The sequence below is a fragment of the Pelobates fuscus genome, chromosome 7, assembly GCF_036172605.1.
Source record: "Pelobates fuscus isolate aPelFus1 chromosome 7, aPelFus1.pri, whole genome shotgun sequence".
NCBI lineage: Eukaryota > Metazoa > Chordata > Amphibia > Anura > Pelobatidae > Pelobates > Pelobates fuscus.
The window spans coordinates 132,625,570-132,644,082 of NC_086323.1; the positions used below are offsets into that span (position 1 = coordinate 132,625,570).

At 39.8% G+C, this 18,513-nt stretch overlaps 1 protein-coding gene across 2 annotated transcripts in view; it reads right to left on the minus strand.

Moving 5' to 3' along the window:
- Positions 1–2,196: 2,196 nt before the first annotated feature.
- IL5RA (interleukin 5 receptor subunit alpha) overlaps positions 2,197–18,513 on the minus strand; it is a 45,570-nt gene continuing 29,253 nt past the window's right edge. Inside the window, exons 6-7 of one of the 2 annotated variants that reach the window (XM_063426676.1) lie at positions 4,756–4,852; positions 2,197–3,147 (exon numbers count right to left, since the gene is read on the minus strand). In XM_063426676.1, coding sequence (XP_063282746.1) covers positions 3,070–3,147; positions 4,756–4,852 — 175 coding nt within the window. In that variant the 3' untranslated portion in view covers positions 2,197–3,069. Of the gene's footprint in view, positions 3,148–3,586; positions 4,853–18,513 lie in introns of those variants that run through there. The other variant, XM_063426674.1, reaches the window with a different exon arrangement.

An 18,513-nucleotide genomic window follows, 5' to 3' on the forward strand; every position in this document is an offset into this window, starting at 1 on the left:
ACTATGGTTATGACCTTTAATGTTTTCTCCCTGAATGTAAAGGGATAAAATAATCCCACAAGTGTAGATTGGCCCTGATATAAATGCACAACTCATTGTGCCATTGTGTGTCTCCAGTAGGTAAATTTTTGTCATTGTAAGCTTCACCAATTAGAGCCACAAAATTCTCTACAAGCATTCCATACTGTCTCACAAGCTATATTTAAGTGGGTATCAATTTTCTTTCATACTGATTGGGTGTTTCTGGTTTCTACACAATATGTGAATTATATGGATCGCTTTATAATGGTAGGCTCTCTGAATGGGTTTCAGGTAACTATATCATTCCTCTATGATTCAAATCAAGTGCATTCAAGAATGAGGCCATTTGTAAGATTGTGAAGCTGCGTTCAATTTTATAATATGTAGGGCCTTTTCTGTTTTCTCCCAGTAGTTAGCCCATAAGGGGGTCACCTTATAAAAATTAAAAACAATATATTGAGTGCAGGTTTTATTTTACTGTACTGTACGCCACTATGTACTGTTTAACGGTTTCCCTTGTAGATGCGTAGTTGAATCCCAAATATATATATATATATATATATATATATATATATATATATGTATATATATATATATATATATATACACACATATATATTTTTTTGTCTGATTGTATATTGAGAATTGGATAATCTTCCTTTCTACAAAACAGACTGAGACCTCTATTCATTAAAACTAGACTCTACAATCAAGTGAACACAGCTGGTAAAGGTTAAAGGTTTAGCTTGCAAGTTAAGATCTAACAGCAGATCTACTGCTTTGTTACATAGTGCCCAAGTGGTTATCCACTATTTATCTGAACCTCTCCCCCGTGTGGTGGAGGTGCCAGTCTGCCCTGGGTTTCCTAAAACACATATTCTAGAACAGTACAATACTCTAAGCTTTCTGGAGGCAGGCATGATACCATATCATTCATCACACAGTTCTGCCGTCCATGTTCACCTGAATGCTTGCTACTGTACTTGTTTCCTCCAGAGATAAATGTTCCTGCCCTCATTGGTGGCAGTCATATTTTAACAGCAGTCAAAATGACTATAGCAAGAAAATGGAAGAGGACCTGTTTTGATGACGGTTCTAATGGGAAAGGAGAGATTGCATGTAAATGTGTGAGATAGCTGGATAACTTCAAGGTGCTCTTATCTCAGTAACACACCAAACTGATCTCTGGACACAAAATATGTATTGGCATAACAGAAATAAAACTGATTATCACCCAAATTTAACTCCCCTACCTATACATCACTCACTAACAGTAATGAACTGGTTTTTCATAAATGTTATATGTTTTAAATATTGTATGTGCTTTGGATTTTTTTGCTAAAATATTAGACAATAATAGTATATGCCAGACGTAATATGGCCCTGAATAATATATCTTGATTCAGGGCTGGGGCAAGGCATTTTGGCTACACAGGTAAAGATGCATTTTAACCCCTCAAAAAAAAATCTTTCATTTCTTACTCCATCTTTTAAATAACTTGCCCCCATTAGTGTATTGGATCTTTATTTTTTTGTCTCACACCTCTCTATGGTATATTTTATTCCCCATGTTTCCTCTTTGTTTGTCTTACACCCCTGTATGTGTGTTTCTTAGTTCCCTTCAGCTACTGCGTGTGTCTCTTTCCCCTCTTAGCCCATTTGTGTATTTCCTTCTCCCCCCCACCCACAGCTTCTCCGTGTGTTTCCTGCTTCTTCCTGCTTCCTCCAGCTCCTCTGTGTGTCTTTTCCCCCTAGTCCCTTTGTGTGTCTCTTTAATTCCCCAGCCCCTTTTAGGTGTCTCTCTCTCCCCCAAGTCCTTCTGTGAGTCTCTTTCCCCCAGCATCTTTTGTGCATCTCTTTCTCCCCTTCCCTAGCCGCTCTGTGTTTCTCATTCTTGACCCCAACCACTCTTTGGCTTCCCCCCCCATCCCCGTTGTGTGTCTCCTTCTCCCCTTCCCCAGCTCCTCTGTACTAAGTTTCCACCCAGGCCCTTTTGTGGGTTTCTTACGCCAGCCACTTCTGTGTATCTCTTCCCGAGCTTCTTTAGTTTGGCTCTTTCTCCTGATCACATGTGTCTTCTTTCCTCAATCTCCAACCCCCTCTCAAAAAATGTGTCTCTTCTCCAGCCCTTTTTGTGTTTCTTGCCCCCAGCCCCTTTTGTGCATTTCTCCCATTTCTCAGCCCCTCTGTGAGTCATCTGGACGTTGAGCCCCCCCAGCAGGCTTGTGCTTGCTAAGCAGCTGCCCATGCCTCTTTATGGTTGTGCCAGCCTGTGTTGATCCTTCTACATAGATGACTTGGTATAATTGTGAATTTGACAACTCACTGTAAAACATATGTGGACTTCTATAATGTCTCTATGCCATGTCTCTGCGACACTGCATTGTCTGGTTTTACAGAATACTTCATGAATATCTCTTACAAAAACCCCCACAAAATAAAGATTTTTCTATCTTATTATGGATTATGAGTTTTATTCTGATGACAAGTGCACCTGAAATAGATCACAGTCTTTTAAAATACAGTATTATCTGGAGAAGAGTTGCTTATAACCACATGATGCATCATTTGCTTCTTGATACAGAAGACAAGTAAACGATTTCCAGATGTTCAGAACAGGTCATGATGCCTTAATTATCCACAATTCCAAGCAGTGGGAGCTAAGAAACAGATTCTTCTGTTTTAAACATCTTTTTAATCACAGGTTTCTCCTCTATCCAGGCTACACTCTGAGCACTGGAATCTGAATAGGTGAGTTCATCATACATGCAAAATAGATCCACGGCATGTTGCTAGATCTTTGCAATGTTCCACAATTGTTCTAACAGCTTATACTCATTAGGCAGGCCATGTGTAGCTGCTCTGAATTCCCAGCATGGACTTTAGAAGCTACCTCCTTTTCTTACTGTCCAGTGGAACCTATTGAAATAGAGACTTCCTCAAAATATTCACTTTTTACTTCTTCAAGAAGACAATATTGTCTATTGGTTGCTTCAGCGGCTTGATGGGTAAGTGACTGAGGTTTCTGGTTGTCTTCAAAAGGGGAGGCTAAGATTCAGATTCACAAACTTCTTCAATAGAACTTATAATTACTGTGCTTCCCAATGAATTCCAGTGGTCCATATCCTAACACAAAAGACACATGTCAAGTTTTCATGAATATAGAGAAAATCCCTTATAACAGAGTAAGAACAACTAAAACATTACAAAAAATCTGTGTCCAGTTTAGACAAACATTGTTTTTACCATGAACCTGGCATTTGTGAGGTGTCTGATTTTTTTTTGTAAAAACCCTTTAAGGTAACATGTTTTGTGGTGACATCCAGAAGGAGAAATGGACCTTCCAGTTCTCAGAGATGCTTTTTTTTTGTGCATTCTGGCAAGCCAGGAGCCACGTTGGTTTTCTCTTATAAATGTACAAGAGTAGAAAATTGGTGTTTGTGGAAGATTCCGCTAGGTTCTCCACAGATCTCATCACCATAGGCATCTATTATGCAGGGTGCAAGAAGATGGCTTTTAACCAGTTATGGAATTCATTTAGCAGTGAGAGAATTTAGATTGTTCTCCAAATACCAAGAAGCAAGCTTGAATTCAAATTGCAGAGAAAGCTGGACATAGCTCAACTCATTGCACATGTTGCTACCAGCTTATACATTGAATTGAAGCTTTCTTCTTTCCACAATGGATGTCAATAAACCACTAGATAGCAGATACATCCATATCTTTGATATCAGGTTTGTCTATATTGTAATTTAGTATCTTACTTTTGAACCACTAAAAGACACATTAGCCACACTAGTGTTAGTTCTCGTAGCACTGTTACTGTACTGGCAATACTACTGAGCGCTCCCAGCACAGATGGTCCACACCTACAGATACACTAGCAGTCTAGCACTATTAATTACAGTTTTAATGGCACAGTTGACATGATATTAGAATATCACGTCTTACGAAAATAAATGAGATTTCACTGAGCAGTAAATATAGCTAACTGTGAGCAAGGATTTGCAGACTATTTAATTTCAGTATGTTTGTTGGCTTTAGAAGAACACAACAACAATAGAAATGCAAATCTGTATCCCAACGCTAAAGTGTTCCTAGTCTCTTTCAGCACCCCACCGCCCCCTAGTCACTAAAGAATGAAAAAAAAAAGTTTTGCTTATCTTTTTCTAGCAGCGAAGCTCCCTATGCACTGCTCACCTCTCCGCATTGGTGATGTTACGTTGAGAGAAGGCCTCCTCTGCCGATGTTCTAATCCATTAGATCGATTGGATATAATGCAATGCTCCTCAAAGAGGATCATTCAAGCTTTCCCCATAGGATAGCATTGAATCAATTCTTTCCTATGGGGCTTCTGCAGATAAATGTTTCAGTGCAGGCGCCCTCACATCAGAGCTGCCTGCATTGAATACAGATAAGTGTGAGGATGTCAAACGTCAAATAGACGAATTTTACTCCGCTACTAACCAGGATGCCCCATCTAGTGGGTGTGATCAGCACTGTATATAAAACACTTGGGTTTCTCCAAAACTGCAATGTTTTTCTGCACAGAGCTGAAATGACAGACATCACAGCCTATAGTGTTCCTTTAAGCTGTCAGACGTTTAATCCAATCAATGCTGAAAAGCAATGTGCAGGGCTTGTTTTTTTCTCATAGTTAAGGTTTTGTGGTTCTCTAAAAGTCATTTTGACCCAATACAGGATTACGCACAAGCACACATATGACACATTTACCGTGAGCCCCGTAATGTGTGGATCATTGAGAAAAATCTCTTTCAGTTCATTTTTTGGTTTTGGAACTGGAGGAAACATCTGTCCACAAATGTGAAATCTGAAAGGAAATTACATTAGTTTAGGATTGGGGTTTAAACCATCACTCATTTACATCTTGTAAAAAGAAAAAGAAAAAAAATTACTGGAAATAGTGAAAAGATTAGAACTATGGAGCAATATTTACATTACAGCTTGCTTAACTGGTAAGCCAATATTTACCGAGCATTCAGCAAGAAAACTTTTTTTTGCTTCTTTTAAAGTTGCAGCGATTTAAATTATTATTGCAAAATAAAAGAAATGTTGCAAATGTATAAAAAAACAAACAAACACTAAAACATCAAATTGACATAAGTATTTAAACCCCATGCTATAATACTTGAAATGTAGTTCAACAGAGAGAGGATATGCCCATGACCTTTTTACAAAAATAAGTTATCTTGTCTTTAAATAGACAAGAATTGTTTAAAACAAGGCAAAATAAAAGTGGAATAACTAAGACCAAAGTCCACTTTGTGAACAGATATTACCATTTGAGTAAACAAATAGCATACATGGTTCTCAAACCTTTGGAGTTTTTTTGTTTTTTTTTGTTTTTTAAATGCTTGTCCATGGGTACAGGAATTTTAACATGTCAGGATCAAAAAAATCTAAATTCTGAACTTTGTTTATTTTTTTAAAATTCGTTCCTGCAGTAACTATTATTTGCCTCTGGTGGCCTCCCTAACCACTAGCAAAGATTTCCATCTCATCCATGCCTGGACTAATTATTTATTATTATTATTATTATTATTATTGCCATTAATATAGCGCAGATTCCGTAGCGCTTTACAATATTATGAGAGGGGAGATTTAACGATAAATAGGACAATTACAAGAAAACTTACAGGAACGATAGGTTGAAGAGGGCCCTGCTCAAACGAGCTTACAATCTATAGGAGGTGGGGTATAAAACACATTAGGATAGGACATAGCAATCAAATAAGGTGGGAGTGAAGCAGAGCTGGAGGAGAGAGTAGAGTGCTGCCCTTTAGGAGAGAGCATGTATGTGAGGGAGGTTAGTCTGGGAGGCCATAACTTCCTAAAGAGATGGGTTTTAAGGCACTTCTTAAAAGATGCAAGACTAGGGGAGAGTCTGATGGCGGTAGGCAGGCTATTCCATAGGAAGGGAGCCGCCCGCGAGAAGTCCTGCAAGCGTGAGTTGGCTGAACGGGTGAACGGGCAGAATGGGCAGAGTGGAGAGACCGAGAAGGGGCATACCTATGGATCTGTGAAGAGATATAAGAGGAGCTAGAATTGTTCTGTGCTTTATAGGTATGGGTTAGAACTTTGAATTGACTTATATAGGATACAGGAAGCCAATGTAAGGACTGACAGAGGGGTGAGGTGTGAGAGGACCGACTAGAGAAGAAAATCAGTCTGGTGGCAGCATTCATTACAGACTGTAGAGGAGCAATATTGTAACCAGGAGAGGGTTACAATAATCCATGCAGGAAAGGACCAGACGCGGGCTATGTTCTTAAGATGGAATCTACAGGATTTGACAACATACTGGATGTGGCGCTCAAAGGTGAGGCCAGAGTCAAGTATGATACCAAGACAGCGCGCTTGCAAGGATGGACTTAATTGGATACCACTAACTTGAAGGGAGAGCTAAATAGGAGGATCAGTATTAGGAGGAGGAAAGACAAGGAGCTCAGTTTTGGAGATATCCAGTCAGAGATGGAAGAAAGGCAATCAGTGACACGTTGCAGGACGGCAGGAGAGATATATTTGGGTGTCATCAGCGTACAGGTGGTAGTGGAATCCAAAAGAGGTAATAAGTTTGCCAAGAGAGGAAATATAAAGAGAAAATAGAAGGGGACCAAGGACAGAGCCTTGGGGGACTCCAACCAAGACAGGACGAAGGGAGAAGGTGTCATTAAAAAAGGAGATGCTGAATGAGCATTGGGAGAAAAGAGAGGAAAACCCCGAGAGGACAGAGTCACAGAGACCGAGTGATTGAAGAGTTTGAAGAAGGAGAGCATGATCAACGGTGTCAAAGGCAGCAGAGAGGTCAAGAAGAATTAGTATGGAGTAGTGGCCTTTGGATTTAGCTGAGATTAGGTCGTTAGTAACTTTGATAAGAGCAGTCTCAGTAGAGTGGAGAGGGCGGAAACCAGATTGAAGAGGGTCAAGAAGAGAGTTGGAATTGAAGAAGTCACAAAGACAAGTCTTTCTAGAAGCTTTGAGGAAAAGGGGAGCAGGGATAATTCAGATCCTATGAAAGGTTACACCCAATTCCCCTCATGGCCTTGACATTGAAGTTGATGATTGCCTGAAAGACCTCAAATCCTGGCTCCTGTGTTACAATCTGTGGATTTACCTTCTTGGCTTCAAAACCTGCTTTACTCACCAACCTGCTCCAGACTTGCCTGAACAACCCTACATTCCTGCTTTATTTACACACCTGTGCCATGCCCGCCTGAACAACCCTACATTCCTGCTAGACTTCCAACTTGCTTAATTCTATACTGGACTTTAATTTATTACTTTTTGGCTACCAGCGTTACTCCAACATTGGATTTACAAATGGTCCAGATTATATTGGCATCTATCATAAATGACCTGTTACAACAGTACAACCTCTAATCCTTTCTCTCTTATAGGCTTACCTGTTTCTTTATATCCTGTTCTGGGGCATATTGCCTAAATCCTGTTTTCCCTCAAGATTCGTACCTATAATTTCTCTTATAGGTTTATCTTTAATCTCCTACCTATAACTTCTTTTATAGGTTTATCTAATTTCTACTTTGGGCTTATTGTCTAAACCCTTTACTTCAAAGCCTAGTTACTTCCCTGTAATTACAGTTATTCGGTTCTGTTTTCCATCTCTCTTTCCTATAACTTCAATTATAGGATATCCTGTTTATACAATAATGTCTAGGATCACAAATAAAGACCCCGAAGTTAACCCCAGTTTCAGCCTTATCTATGACCTGCACAAGATCATGACACAACGGTTACCTCTATGTGCCTACAAATGTAATAAAAACATCAAAGAATATGTTGGTCAAGGCAGATGTGGGTTTGCTCATTTAAAAAAATATATATTTTATTTTTCTCCAAACTAATTAATTGTGCCCTTCCTGGTTTAAACTGCAGTTAAAGTGGTGTGGTTATTAAAGGGAATACTTCTAATCATCCGCATACAGTCAGGGTATTTTCCTAATGGATACTATGCTTGCGATTCGAGTTATGTGGTGTACATTCTTAAATGCCCATGTGGATATTTCTCTGTTGGTGAAGCAACAACTAAAATCAAAAACTGTACAAAAGAAAGTGAAAAAAGCCCTACTAACTCCTCCCTACTGGGGAATAACCCACAATTGATAAATAACAAAAAATGAAAAAATGGAACCCCAAAAGGCCCCTAATTGGGAGAGTAGTGGTGAAAAGGGAGTCCCTACCTTTAATAGTCCTAGGGATATAGGGGGATAAAAATAGACAGGAAGAAAAGACAGGGCACAAGGATTAGATGTGTAAATGCACATACAAATCCTACCAACTACTAAACAGGGAGATTGCCAGACCCAAAGTGGTTGGTATAAATTCCTCCAAGCTGTAAAGTTGTAAAGGTATAGGTAGGTAGAGGAAAGAGTAGAGGGTAAGGGTGGAGGAACACCTCCAAGGGGGGAGGGGGAAAAAACCAAAATTCCCACAAACAAAACCCCCAAGCCCCAATCCCAGTAAAGAACCTACTGCCTAAGAGAGGTCCTAACCCTATTTTACCTCGGCACAGTGAACTCCACAAGTGCCTACCTGTTACCCTTCTGTCTCCCTGGCTAGGTAACTAAAATTACAAATCAACTTAAATTAAATTAAACTAAACTAATCCATAAGTGCTACCTCAGTGAACAAACTGACCAAAATAAAAAATAAAAATGAAATGAAAACTCGACGCGCGTTTCAGCGTGCTAACACGCCGTCGTCAGGAGTAATGAACCTCTGCATGGCTTTCTGCTCGTTTATATAGGGGTTGTAACCATTAACCTGTAACAGTTTGCTGGTGTGTATCCAGCGTGTGTATCCCCATTCCGTCTCCTGTGGTTCGCTGATTGGTCACAAAGCAGCCCACACAGTCCGTGATTGGGTTGCTATTTGGACCATATGACCGCAGGCAAACGCCGTTCGATTGGGTAATACCCTTCCATCTCCTGCGGTTCACTGATTGGTCACAACGCAGCCCACACAGTCCGTGATTGGGTTACTGCTTGGACCATGTGACCGCAGGCAAACGCTATTCAATTGGGTAATACCCAATACGTGGGGATGTGGGGGGAGTGGTTTAATCGCGTCAATCTTTGACGTCATTGAACTTTCCAAACCCCGCCCCTCATGCAGCATACGGTTTGCGTAGGATCCCTCCGGTGACTCAGACTGTCATACTTAAAGGGACCTCCCATATTCTATGTGTCCAAAGCAGCCCGTCATAATGCTCTGAAGGGGAGTTTGGCACATAATAGGTAGGTCACGAAGTGACAAGTCTGTCAGACCTACCTCTGGCTAATGAGCCAGGATTAATGGTCCAATTGCCACAATATCCTAGTAATATATTACTAGGACATCAATACATAGGATCCTATAATAAACATAGCTGTATAACAAGTATTCCAAACGTACCCGAACAAAAACCAGAAACATATAAACAAGAAACCCAGTGATGAGAGTATAAAAGGGGGCTGCTATGAAGGAATATTGAGAGTTACATACATCTCTGTTGTCCTCCCTATTTAGCAGCATAACAAATAAACCTGATAAATCCAGAAAAGACATACAAAATGTCCAGATTAATGGTCCCTATGTTAAATCTCACACTGGATTCCTTGATAAACAAAGCATGCAAAGGGTGATATATACATTTACTTGAACAGTGACTATATACAAGTGTCCAACCTATTTACTATATACATAGGACTTATGAGGGATGTCCCTAATTATATATTACATCTCAAAGAGTAATCATAATCATAAAAAAGCGGTAAATGAAAAGCCTTCATTTAGTCCAGCCGGGGAAAGGGTCTTCAGTCTGTAAATCCAAAAGGACTCACGCTGTTTCAGTTTCGTATCCCAATCACCTTTTCTTTGGGTCTGAGGGATGTGCTCAATTCCCATAAACCTCAATTTTTTAGAGGAGTTTTGATGGTGTATTCTAAGGTGGCGGGATATAGGAGTTTCTAACGGTCTCCTAACTGAGTTAATGTGTTCCCTGATCCGCAATTTAAAAGCTCTAAAGGTTTTCCCCACATATTTGATACCACATGAACAGGTTAGTAAATAAATCACGCCCTCCGTTCTGCAGTTAAAAAATGATCGAACAGGGAAAACCTCTGTATTGTTGCTGTCAGTAAATTCCTTGGACTTCCTTTCCATAAACTCACATGCGCTACAGTGCCCGCACCTATACGAGCCTTTCGGTAAGTAGTTATTGGTGCCTCTTTTTCTTGGTGCCAGGTGACTCTGAACCAAAGTATCTCTAAAATTTCTTCCCCTCCTTGCCGTTACTGAGGGAAAAGGAGTAATTACTTGTTTGAGATGTGGATCTGATTTAAGGATCGGCCAATACCGTTTAAGAGAGTCCATCATATAGTCCCACCCAGCGTCGTATGTGGCGATGCATCGAATCAGTTTTTTATCCCCTGATTGTGCATTCTCGTCAGTGAGAAGTGTATCGCGGTCAGTTTTGATGGCTCTGGTGTAGGCCCTACGAAGGACCCTATTCGGGTACCCCTTTTCCTTAAAGGCTCTCCTTAGCTCCCAGGCTTTGATTTTAAAGTCCTCTGTGGATGAGCAATTCCGTCTCAATTGGAGATACTGGCCTATTGGGATGCCGGCCTTGAGTGGCTGAGGGTGGTAACTAGTCCAGTTCAAAAAGCTATTTGTAGCTGTTTGTTTTTTGAACAGAGTTGTTTGTACCGTTCCCCCTTCCTTAATTTCAATAGTAATATCCAGGAAGTTAATTTTATTCCCACCTAGCTCACTGGTAAATCTTAAATCAAAGTCATTTATATTCAGAATTTTAACAAAATCTTCAAAGTCCTTGGTAGACCCTTTCCAAACAATTAGTACGTCGTCGATGTACCTTTTCCAGCATGATATTGACTCGGAATATTTCCGTAACTGTGGCGCTTTTAGGATTTGATTCTCCCAAGTCCCCAGATAAAGATTGGCATAGGACGGGGCACATGGGGTCCCCATAGCCGTCCCTTTTATCTGTTGGTAAATGATGCCATTGAATAGAAAGATGTTCCTGGTCAATACCATTCTGAGTACATTTGAGACAAAATCAATATGGAGATTTGAGGACTGGGACTCTTGTTCCAAAATAGCCCTGATATTATCAATGCCCTTCACATGTGGGATGGAACTATACAAAGATTCCACATCTAGGCTACATAGACATGCCTGCTCTGGTATGCATAGGTCCTTCAGAAAATTAAGCATCTGCTTAGTGTCTCTAATGTGAGATGGTAATTTTGACACCATAGGGGACAAGATTTTATCAAGGTATATACTCAAATTCTGAGTCAGGTTGCCACAGCCCGACACAATTGGTCTACCAGATGGATTGTCTAGAGACTTGTGGACTTTTGGCAAGCTGTAAAATGTTGAGAGTACTGGTTGTTTAACCAACATAAAGTCAAACTCACTTTTAGTAATTACTTGATCTAATAGAGCTTGGTTCAACAGAGTTTTAATTTCAGTAAAGTGTTGTAAGGTGGGGTCATGACTAAGGGTCTGATAGGTTTCCCTATCATCCAGTAGGTGTTGTGCCATTTGGATATAGTTAGACCGGTCCATAAGCACTACATTCCCGCCCTTATCGGATGGTTTAATCACCAGGTCATCATACTCAGTAAATTGTTTTAGTGCAATTTTTTCTTTATTAGTCAGATTGCTACAGATTTTGATGCTACAGAGTTTATCGCCAGACGAAAAGGAGAACTAGAGTTGATTCAGATCATTTTAGCACATCTGAATATGAGTCAACAGACAATGAAGGGGACAATTTAACCAGTAACCCTGTACCAGCAGCACCAAAGAGTATATTAAGAAAAGGGGTGGATTTTTTAGGGTTGCGACAGGCGGACGAAGTACAACGTCCCAGAACGAGGCAGTCACAGAGAGGCAGGGGTCGGAGACCATACCGACGCTAACAACTAGTGATCTAAAGGTTATAAATCTATCCTCACTAACCCTAACAGATGTACAAACTAAAATACTCTCTAAAGGTTTGTCCTTTGTACCCACCCCAATTTTTAATAAATTCATGTGGACAAAGGATTTGCATTTGTTCGCCCGTAAGCTAGCCTTACATAAGTATCACACACATAAAAAAGAAGTGAAAGCATTGAGCCTAGGACTGACAGTCACAGATATGGACTGCCTAGACACTTTGATCGAACTCCTTGACTCTAATGATCCTGTAGACAATACTCCAACCACGAATCTCGCACCTAAGAGTCGATTTACCCCTCATCTGAAGGACTACAAAAATATTGCAGTCTTTCTAGATATGGTTTGTAGGGACATTGAAAAAGCAGATTTGGGTGATCAGAAAATCAAAATCTGTAGCAATCTGACTAATAAAGAAAAAATTGCACTAAAACAATTTACTGAGTATGATGACCTGGTGATTAAACCATCCGATAAGGGCGGGAATGTAGTGCTTATGGACCGGTCTAACTATATCCAAATGGCACAACACCTATTGGATGATAGGGAAACCTATCAGACCCTTAGTCACCTTACAACACTTTACTGAAATTAAAACTCTGTTGAACCAAGCTCTATTAGATCAAGTAATTACTAAAAGTGAGTTTGACTTTATGTTGGTTAAACAACCAGTACTCTCAACATTTTACAGCTTGCCAAAAGTCCACAAGTCTCTAGACAATCCATCTGGTAGACCAATTGTGTCGGGCTGTGGCAACCTGACTCAGAATTTGAGTATATACCTTGATAAAATCTTGTCCCCTATGGTGTCAAAATTACCATCTCACATTAGAGACACTAAGCAGATGCTTAATTTTCTGAAGGACCTATGCATACCAGAGCAGGCATGTCTATGTAGCCTAGATGTGGAATCTTTGTATAGTTCCATCCCACATGTGAAGGGCATTGATAATATCAGGGCTATTTTGGAACAAGAGTCCCAGTCCTCAAATCTCCATATTGATTTTGTCTCAAATGTACTCAGAATGGTATTGACCAGGAACATCTTTCTATTCAATGGCATCATTTACCAACAGATAAAAGGGACGGCTATGGGGACCCCATGTGCCCCGTCCTATGCCAATCTTTATCTGGGGACTTGGGAGAATCAAATCCTAAAAGCGCCACAGTTACGGAAATATTCCGAGTCAATATCATGCTGGAAAAGGTACATCGACGACGTACTAATTGTTTGGAAAGGGTCTACCAAGGACTTTGAAGATTTTGTTAAAATTCTGACTATAAATGACTTTGATTTAAGATTTACCAGTGAGCTAGGTGGGAATAAAATTAACTTCCTGGATATTACTATTGAAATTAAGGAAGGGGGAACGGTACAAACAACTCTGTTCAAAAAACAAACAGCTACAAATAGCTTTTTGAACTGGACTAGTTACCACCCTCAGCCACTCAAGGCCGGCATCCCAATAGGCCAGTATCTCCGATTGAGACGGAATTGCTCATTCACAGAGGACTTTAAAATCAAAGCCTGGGAGCTAAGGAGAGCCTTTAAGGAAAAGGGGTACCCGAATAGGGTCCTTCGTAGGGCCTACACCAGAGCCATCAAAACTGACCGCGATACACTTCTCACTGACGAGAATGCACAATCAGGGGATAAAAAACTGATTCGATGCATCGCCACATATGACGCTGGGTGGGACTATATGATGGACTCTCTTAAGCGGTATTGGCCGATCCTTAAATCAGATCCACATCTCAAACAAGTAATTACTCCTTTTCCCTCAGTAACGGCAAGGAGGGGAAGAAATTTTAGAGATACTTTGGTTCAGAGTCACCTGGCACCAAGAAAAAGAGGCACCAATAACTACTTACCGAAAGGCTTGTATACGTGCGGGCACTGTAGCGCATGTGAGTTTATGGAAAGGAAGTCCAAGGAATTTACTGACAGCAACAATACAGAGGTTTTCCCTGTTCGATCATTTTTTAACTGCAGAACGGAGGGCGTGATTTATTTACTAACCTGTTCATGTGGTATCAAATATGTGGGGAAAACCTTTAGAGCTTTTAAATTGCGCATCAGGGAACACATTAACTCAGTTAGGAGACCGTTAGAAACTCCTATATCCCGCCACCTTAGAATACACCATCAAAACTCCTCTAAAAAATTGAGGTTTATGGGAATTGAGCACATCCCTCAGACCCAAAGAAAAGGTGATTGGGATACGAAACTGAAACAGCGTGAGTCCTTTTGGATTTACAGACTGAAGACCCTTTCCCCGGCTGGACTAAATGAAGGCTTTTCATTTACCGCTTTTTTATGATTATGATTACTCTTTGAGATGTAATATATAATTAGGGACATCCCTCATAAGTCCTATGTATATAGTAAATAGGTTGGACACTTGTATATAGTCACTGTTCAAGTAAATGTATATATCACCCTTTGCATGCTTTGTTTATCAAGGAATCCAGTGTGAGATTTAACATAGGGACCATTAATCTGGACATTTTGTATGTCTTTTCTGGATTTATCAGGTTTATTTGTTATGCTGCTAAATAGGGAGAACAACAGAGATGTATGTAACTCTCCATATTCCTTCATAGCAGCCCCCTTTTATACTCTCATCACTGGGTTTCTCGTTTATATGTTTCTGGTTTTTGTTCGGGTACGTTTGGAATACTTGTTATACAGCTATGTTTATTATAGGATCCTATGTATTGATGTCCTAGTAATATATTACTAGGATATTGTGGCAATTGGACCATTAATCCTGGCTCATTAGCCAGAAGTAGGTCTGACAGACTTGTCACTTCGTGACCTACCTATTATGTGCCAAACTCCCCTTCAGAGCATTATGACGGGCTGCTTTGGACACATAGAATATGGGAGGTCCCTTTAAGTATGACAGTCTGAGTCACCGGAGGGATCCTACGCAAACCGTATGCTGCATGAGGGGCGGGGTTTGGAAAGTTCAATGACGTCAAAGATTGACGCGATTAAACCACTCCCCCCACATCCTCACGTGGGTATTACCCAATTGAATAGCGTTTGCCTGCGGTCACATGGTCCAAGCAGTAACCCAATCACGGACTGTGTGGGCTGCGTTGTGACCAATCAGTGAACCGCAGGAGATGGAAGGGTATTACCCAATCGAACGGCGTTTGCCTGCGGTCATATGGTCCAAATAGCAACCCAATCACGGACTGTGTGGGCTGCTTTGTGACCAATCAGCGAACCACAGGAGACGGAATGGGGATACACACGCTGGATACACACCAGCAAACTGTTACAGGTTAATGGTTACAACCCCTATATAAACGAGCAGAAAGCCATGCAGAGGTTCATTACTCCTGACGACGGCGTGTTAGCACGCTGAAACGCGCGTCGAGTTTTCATTTAATTTTTATTTTTTATTTTGGTCAGTTTGTTCACTGAGGTAGCACTTATGGATTAGTTTAATTTAATTTAAGTTGATTTGTAATTTTAGTTACCTAGCCAGGGAGACAGAAGGGTAACAGGAAGGCACTTGTGGAGTTCACTGTGCCGAGGTAAAATAGGGTTAGGACCTCTCTTAGGCAGTAGGTTCTTTACTGGGATTGGGGCTTGGGGGTTTTGTTTGTGGGAATTTTGGTTTTTTCCCCCTCCCCCCTTGGAGGTGTTCCTCCACCCTTACCCTCTACTCTTTCCTCTACCTACCTATACCTTTACAACTTTACAGCTTGGAGGAATTTATACCAACCACTTTGGGTCTGGCAATCTCCCTGTTTAGTAGTTGGTAGGATTTGTATGTGCATTTACACATCTAATCCTTGTGCCCTGTCTTTTCTTCCTGTCTATTTTTATCCCCCTATATCCCTAGGACTATTAAAGGTAGGGACTCCCTTTTCACCACTACTCTCCCAATTAGGGGCCTTTTGGGGTTCCATTTTTTCATTTTTTGTTAAAATCAAAAACTGTTTAGCTAATCACAAAGCCAGAACAGGTAAACCGTTTAAGAACATTTTATAGCAGAAAATCATACCATTTAACATTCATTAATTATCAATGATGTGGCACCTCTTAGAAGAGTGGTTGATAGAATCAAGTTACCAAAACATAGAGAGAAACACAGGATTTACACTTTAGATGGTTTATATCCCAAAGGTCCTAATCCAGAATTTGACCATTATGTGTGATGTGTTAATAGAACTGTGATGTTTCTTTTACCAGTAGAAATACATCCACAGTGTGCCGTATGTACTATAGTTTTGATGTAAATATAGTGACTGATATCATGTATGAATTGATAGTGAAAACTTTGAAGAGTATGGATTGTTGATGTATCTACCATTGTTGAAACAGTATTGTAGATACTGGATTGATAATATACATATTAACTTCAATTGGTAATTAAGTATGTACTGATATTCATTCCATTAATGCTCTTATTGATCAGTTGATATAGTTTTGTCCTTTCTTTGAATATTGTTAAATATAGAGTCACATGATGAGACCATTTGGAACAACAGTGCTTTGGTCTGTGTATTTGAGGAAGGGAGTAAATGAAACCCTGCAAGACGAGATCACTGTCAGGGACCTTCCCAAGCGCTTAAAATATCTTATCATGCCCATATCTGACATAGATAATAGCTGAACACCTTCCTGAACCAATGCAGTTAGGTCTCACTAAGTTCAGAGTCTCTATATGTACAGTGATGGGTTGCACCTAAACGGGAGAGGGTCTGCAGTGCTGGGGGATGGATAGCTAGAAGGTTGGAGGAAATTTTAAACTAGTAGTAGGGGGGAGGGTCATAGCAATCTACAAAATGGAGATAGGACAGAAAGGAGATGGGCTTTAGCTCAGTATAAGGGGGTTGGAGACGGGGGAGGGGCAAGCTCGGAATAGAGAATGTATGTAATGTTGATAATTCACAAAAAGTACAAATGACTCATGATATTAAATGTATGCTTACTAATGCAAGGAGCCTAAATAACAAAATGGGGGAACTAGAGGCAATAGCATACACTAAACAATATGACATAATAGGCATAACTAAAACATGGTGGGATGAGACACATGACAGTTAACTTAAATGGGTACACACTATTTAGGAAGGACAGAAAAAACAGGAAAGGTGGTGGGGTATGTTTGTATGTCAACCATGAGTTAAAGCCAAATCTTAAGAAGTGGAAAGTAATGAGGAAAATGTGGAAGGTTTATGGGTAAATATCTGCTTGGGGTAAAAGAAGGGAAATCAACAATTGTTGGGATATGTTATAAACCACCTAATGTTAATATTAACAAGGAACAACAGCTGTTTGAGCAAACTGAGAAAGCCGCAAATCTGGGTAACACTTTAATTATTGGAGAATTTAATTACACAGACATACATTGGGATAGAGGGACTAGTGGCTCAGCAAAGGAAATCAGGTTTTTAAACTTGTTAAATGACACCTGCATGTCACAACTTGTTAAGCACCAACTAGAAAGGACACTTGTCTGGACCTGGTTCTAACAAACAACACTGATCTTTTGACCAACATTCAAGTAGGTGAGCACTTGGGAAATAGTGATCACAATATAGTGTCCTTTGAAATAAACTCAAAAAAACTAAAGCACATGTGAAAAGAACACTGAGGATAAATGGAACGTCTTCTAACAAATATTAGAAAGGTACATTTCTCAGTATGTATCATTGGGTAATAAATATAAAAGAAACAAATTAAAACCAATGTGGCTTAGTAGAGAAGTAAAATAAGAGATTAAAAATAAGAAAAGGGCATTTAAAGCATTTAGATTGGACAAATTGAGATGCATTCTGTAAAAGATATAAGGAATCCAATAAAGCCTGCAAAAAGGAGATTAGATTCGCTAAATTTCATAATGAAATAATGATAGCCAAAGAAAGCAAAACCAACCCCAAAGCATTTTTAAGTACATAAATTATAAAAAAAAAATTACAAAATTATAGTGTAGGTACACTAATAACTGCATTGGGGGTGTTAGTTAATGAAGACCAGGAAAAGGCAGAAATTTTAAATAACTATTTCTCCTCCATATATATTAAGGGAGAACCCATGGCAATAGATGTGCAAATGATTGCTGCTAAATACTTGCAGACAAATTGTAATTGGTTAACTGAAGACAAGGTGCTGCAGCAACTAAAAAAAGTTAATATAAACAAAGCTCCAGGGCCTGACGGTATTCATCCACAAGTACTTAAGGAAGTATGTGTAGAAATAAGTGAACCTCTGTTTTTAATCTTTGAAAATTATTTTCCTTCAGGAAGTGTTCCGGAGGATTGGAGGAAGGCAGATGTGGTTCCTATATTCAAAAAGGGTTCACAATCTTTGCCTGGAAATTATAGACCTGTGAGCTTGACTTCTGTGGCTGGAAAAGTATTTGAAAGTTTATTAAGGGATAATATTCAAGAATTCCTTGAGAAGAACATGGTTATCAGCAAAAATCAGCATGGTTTTATGAAGCACATGTCATGTCAAACTAACTTGATTGCATTCTACGAAGA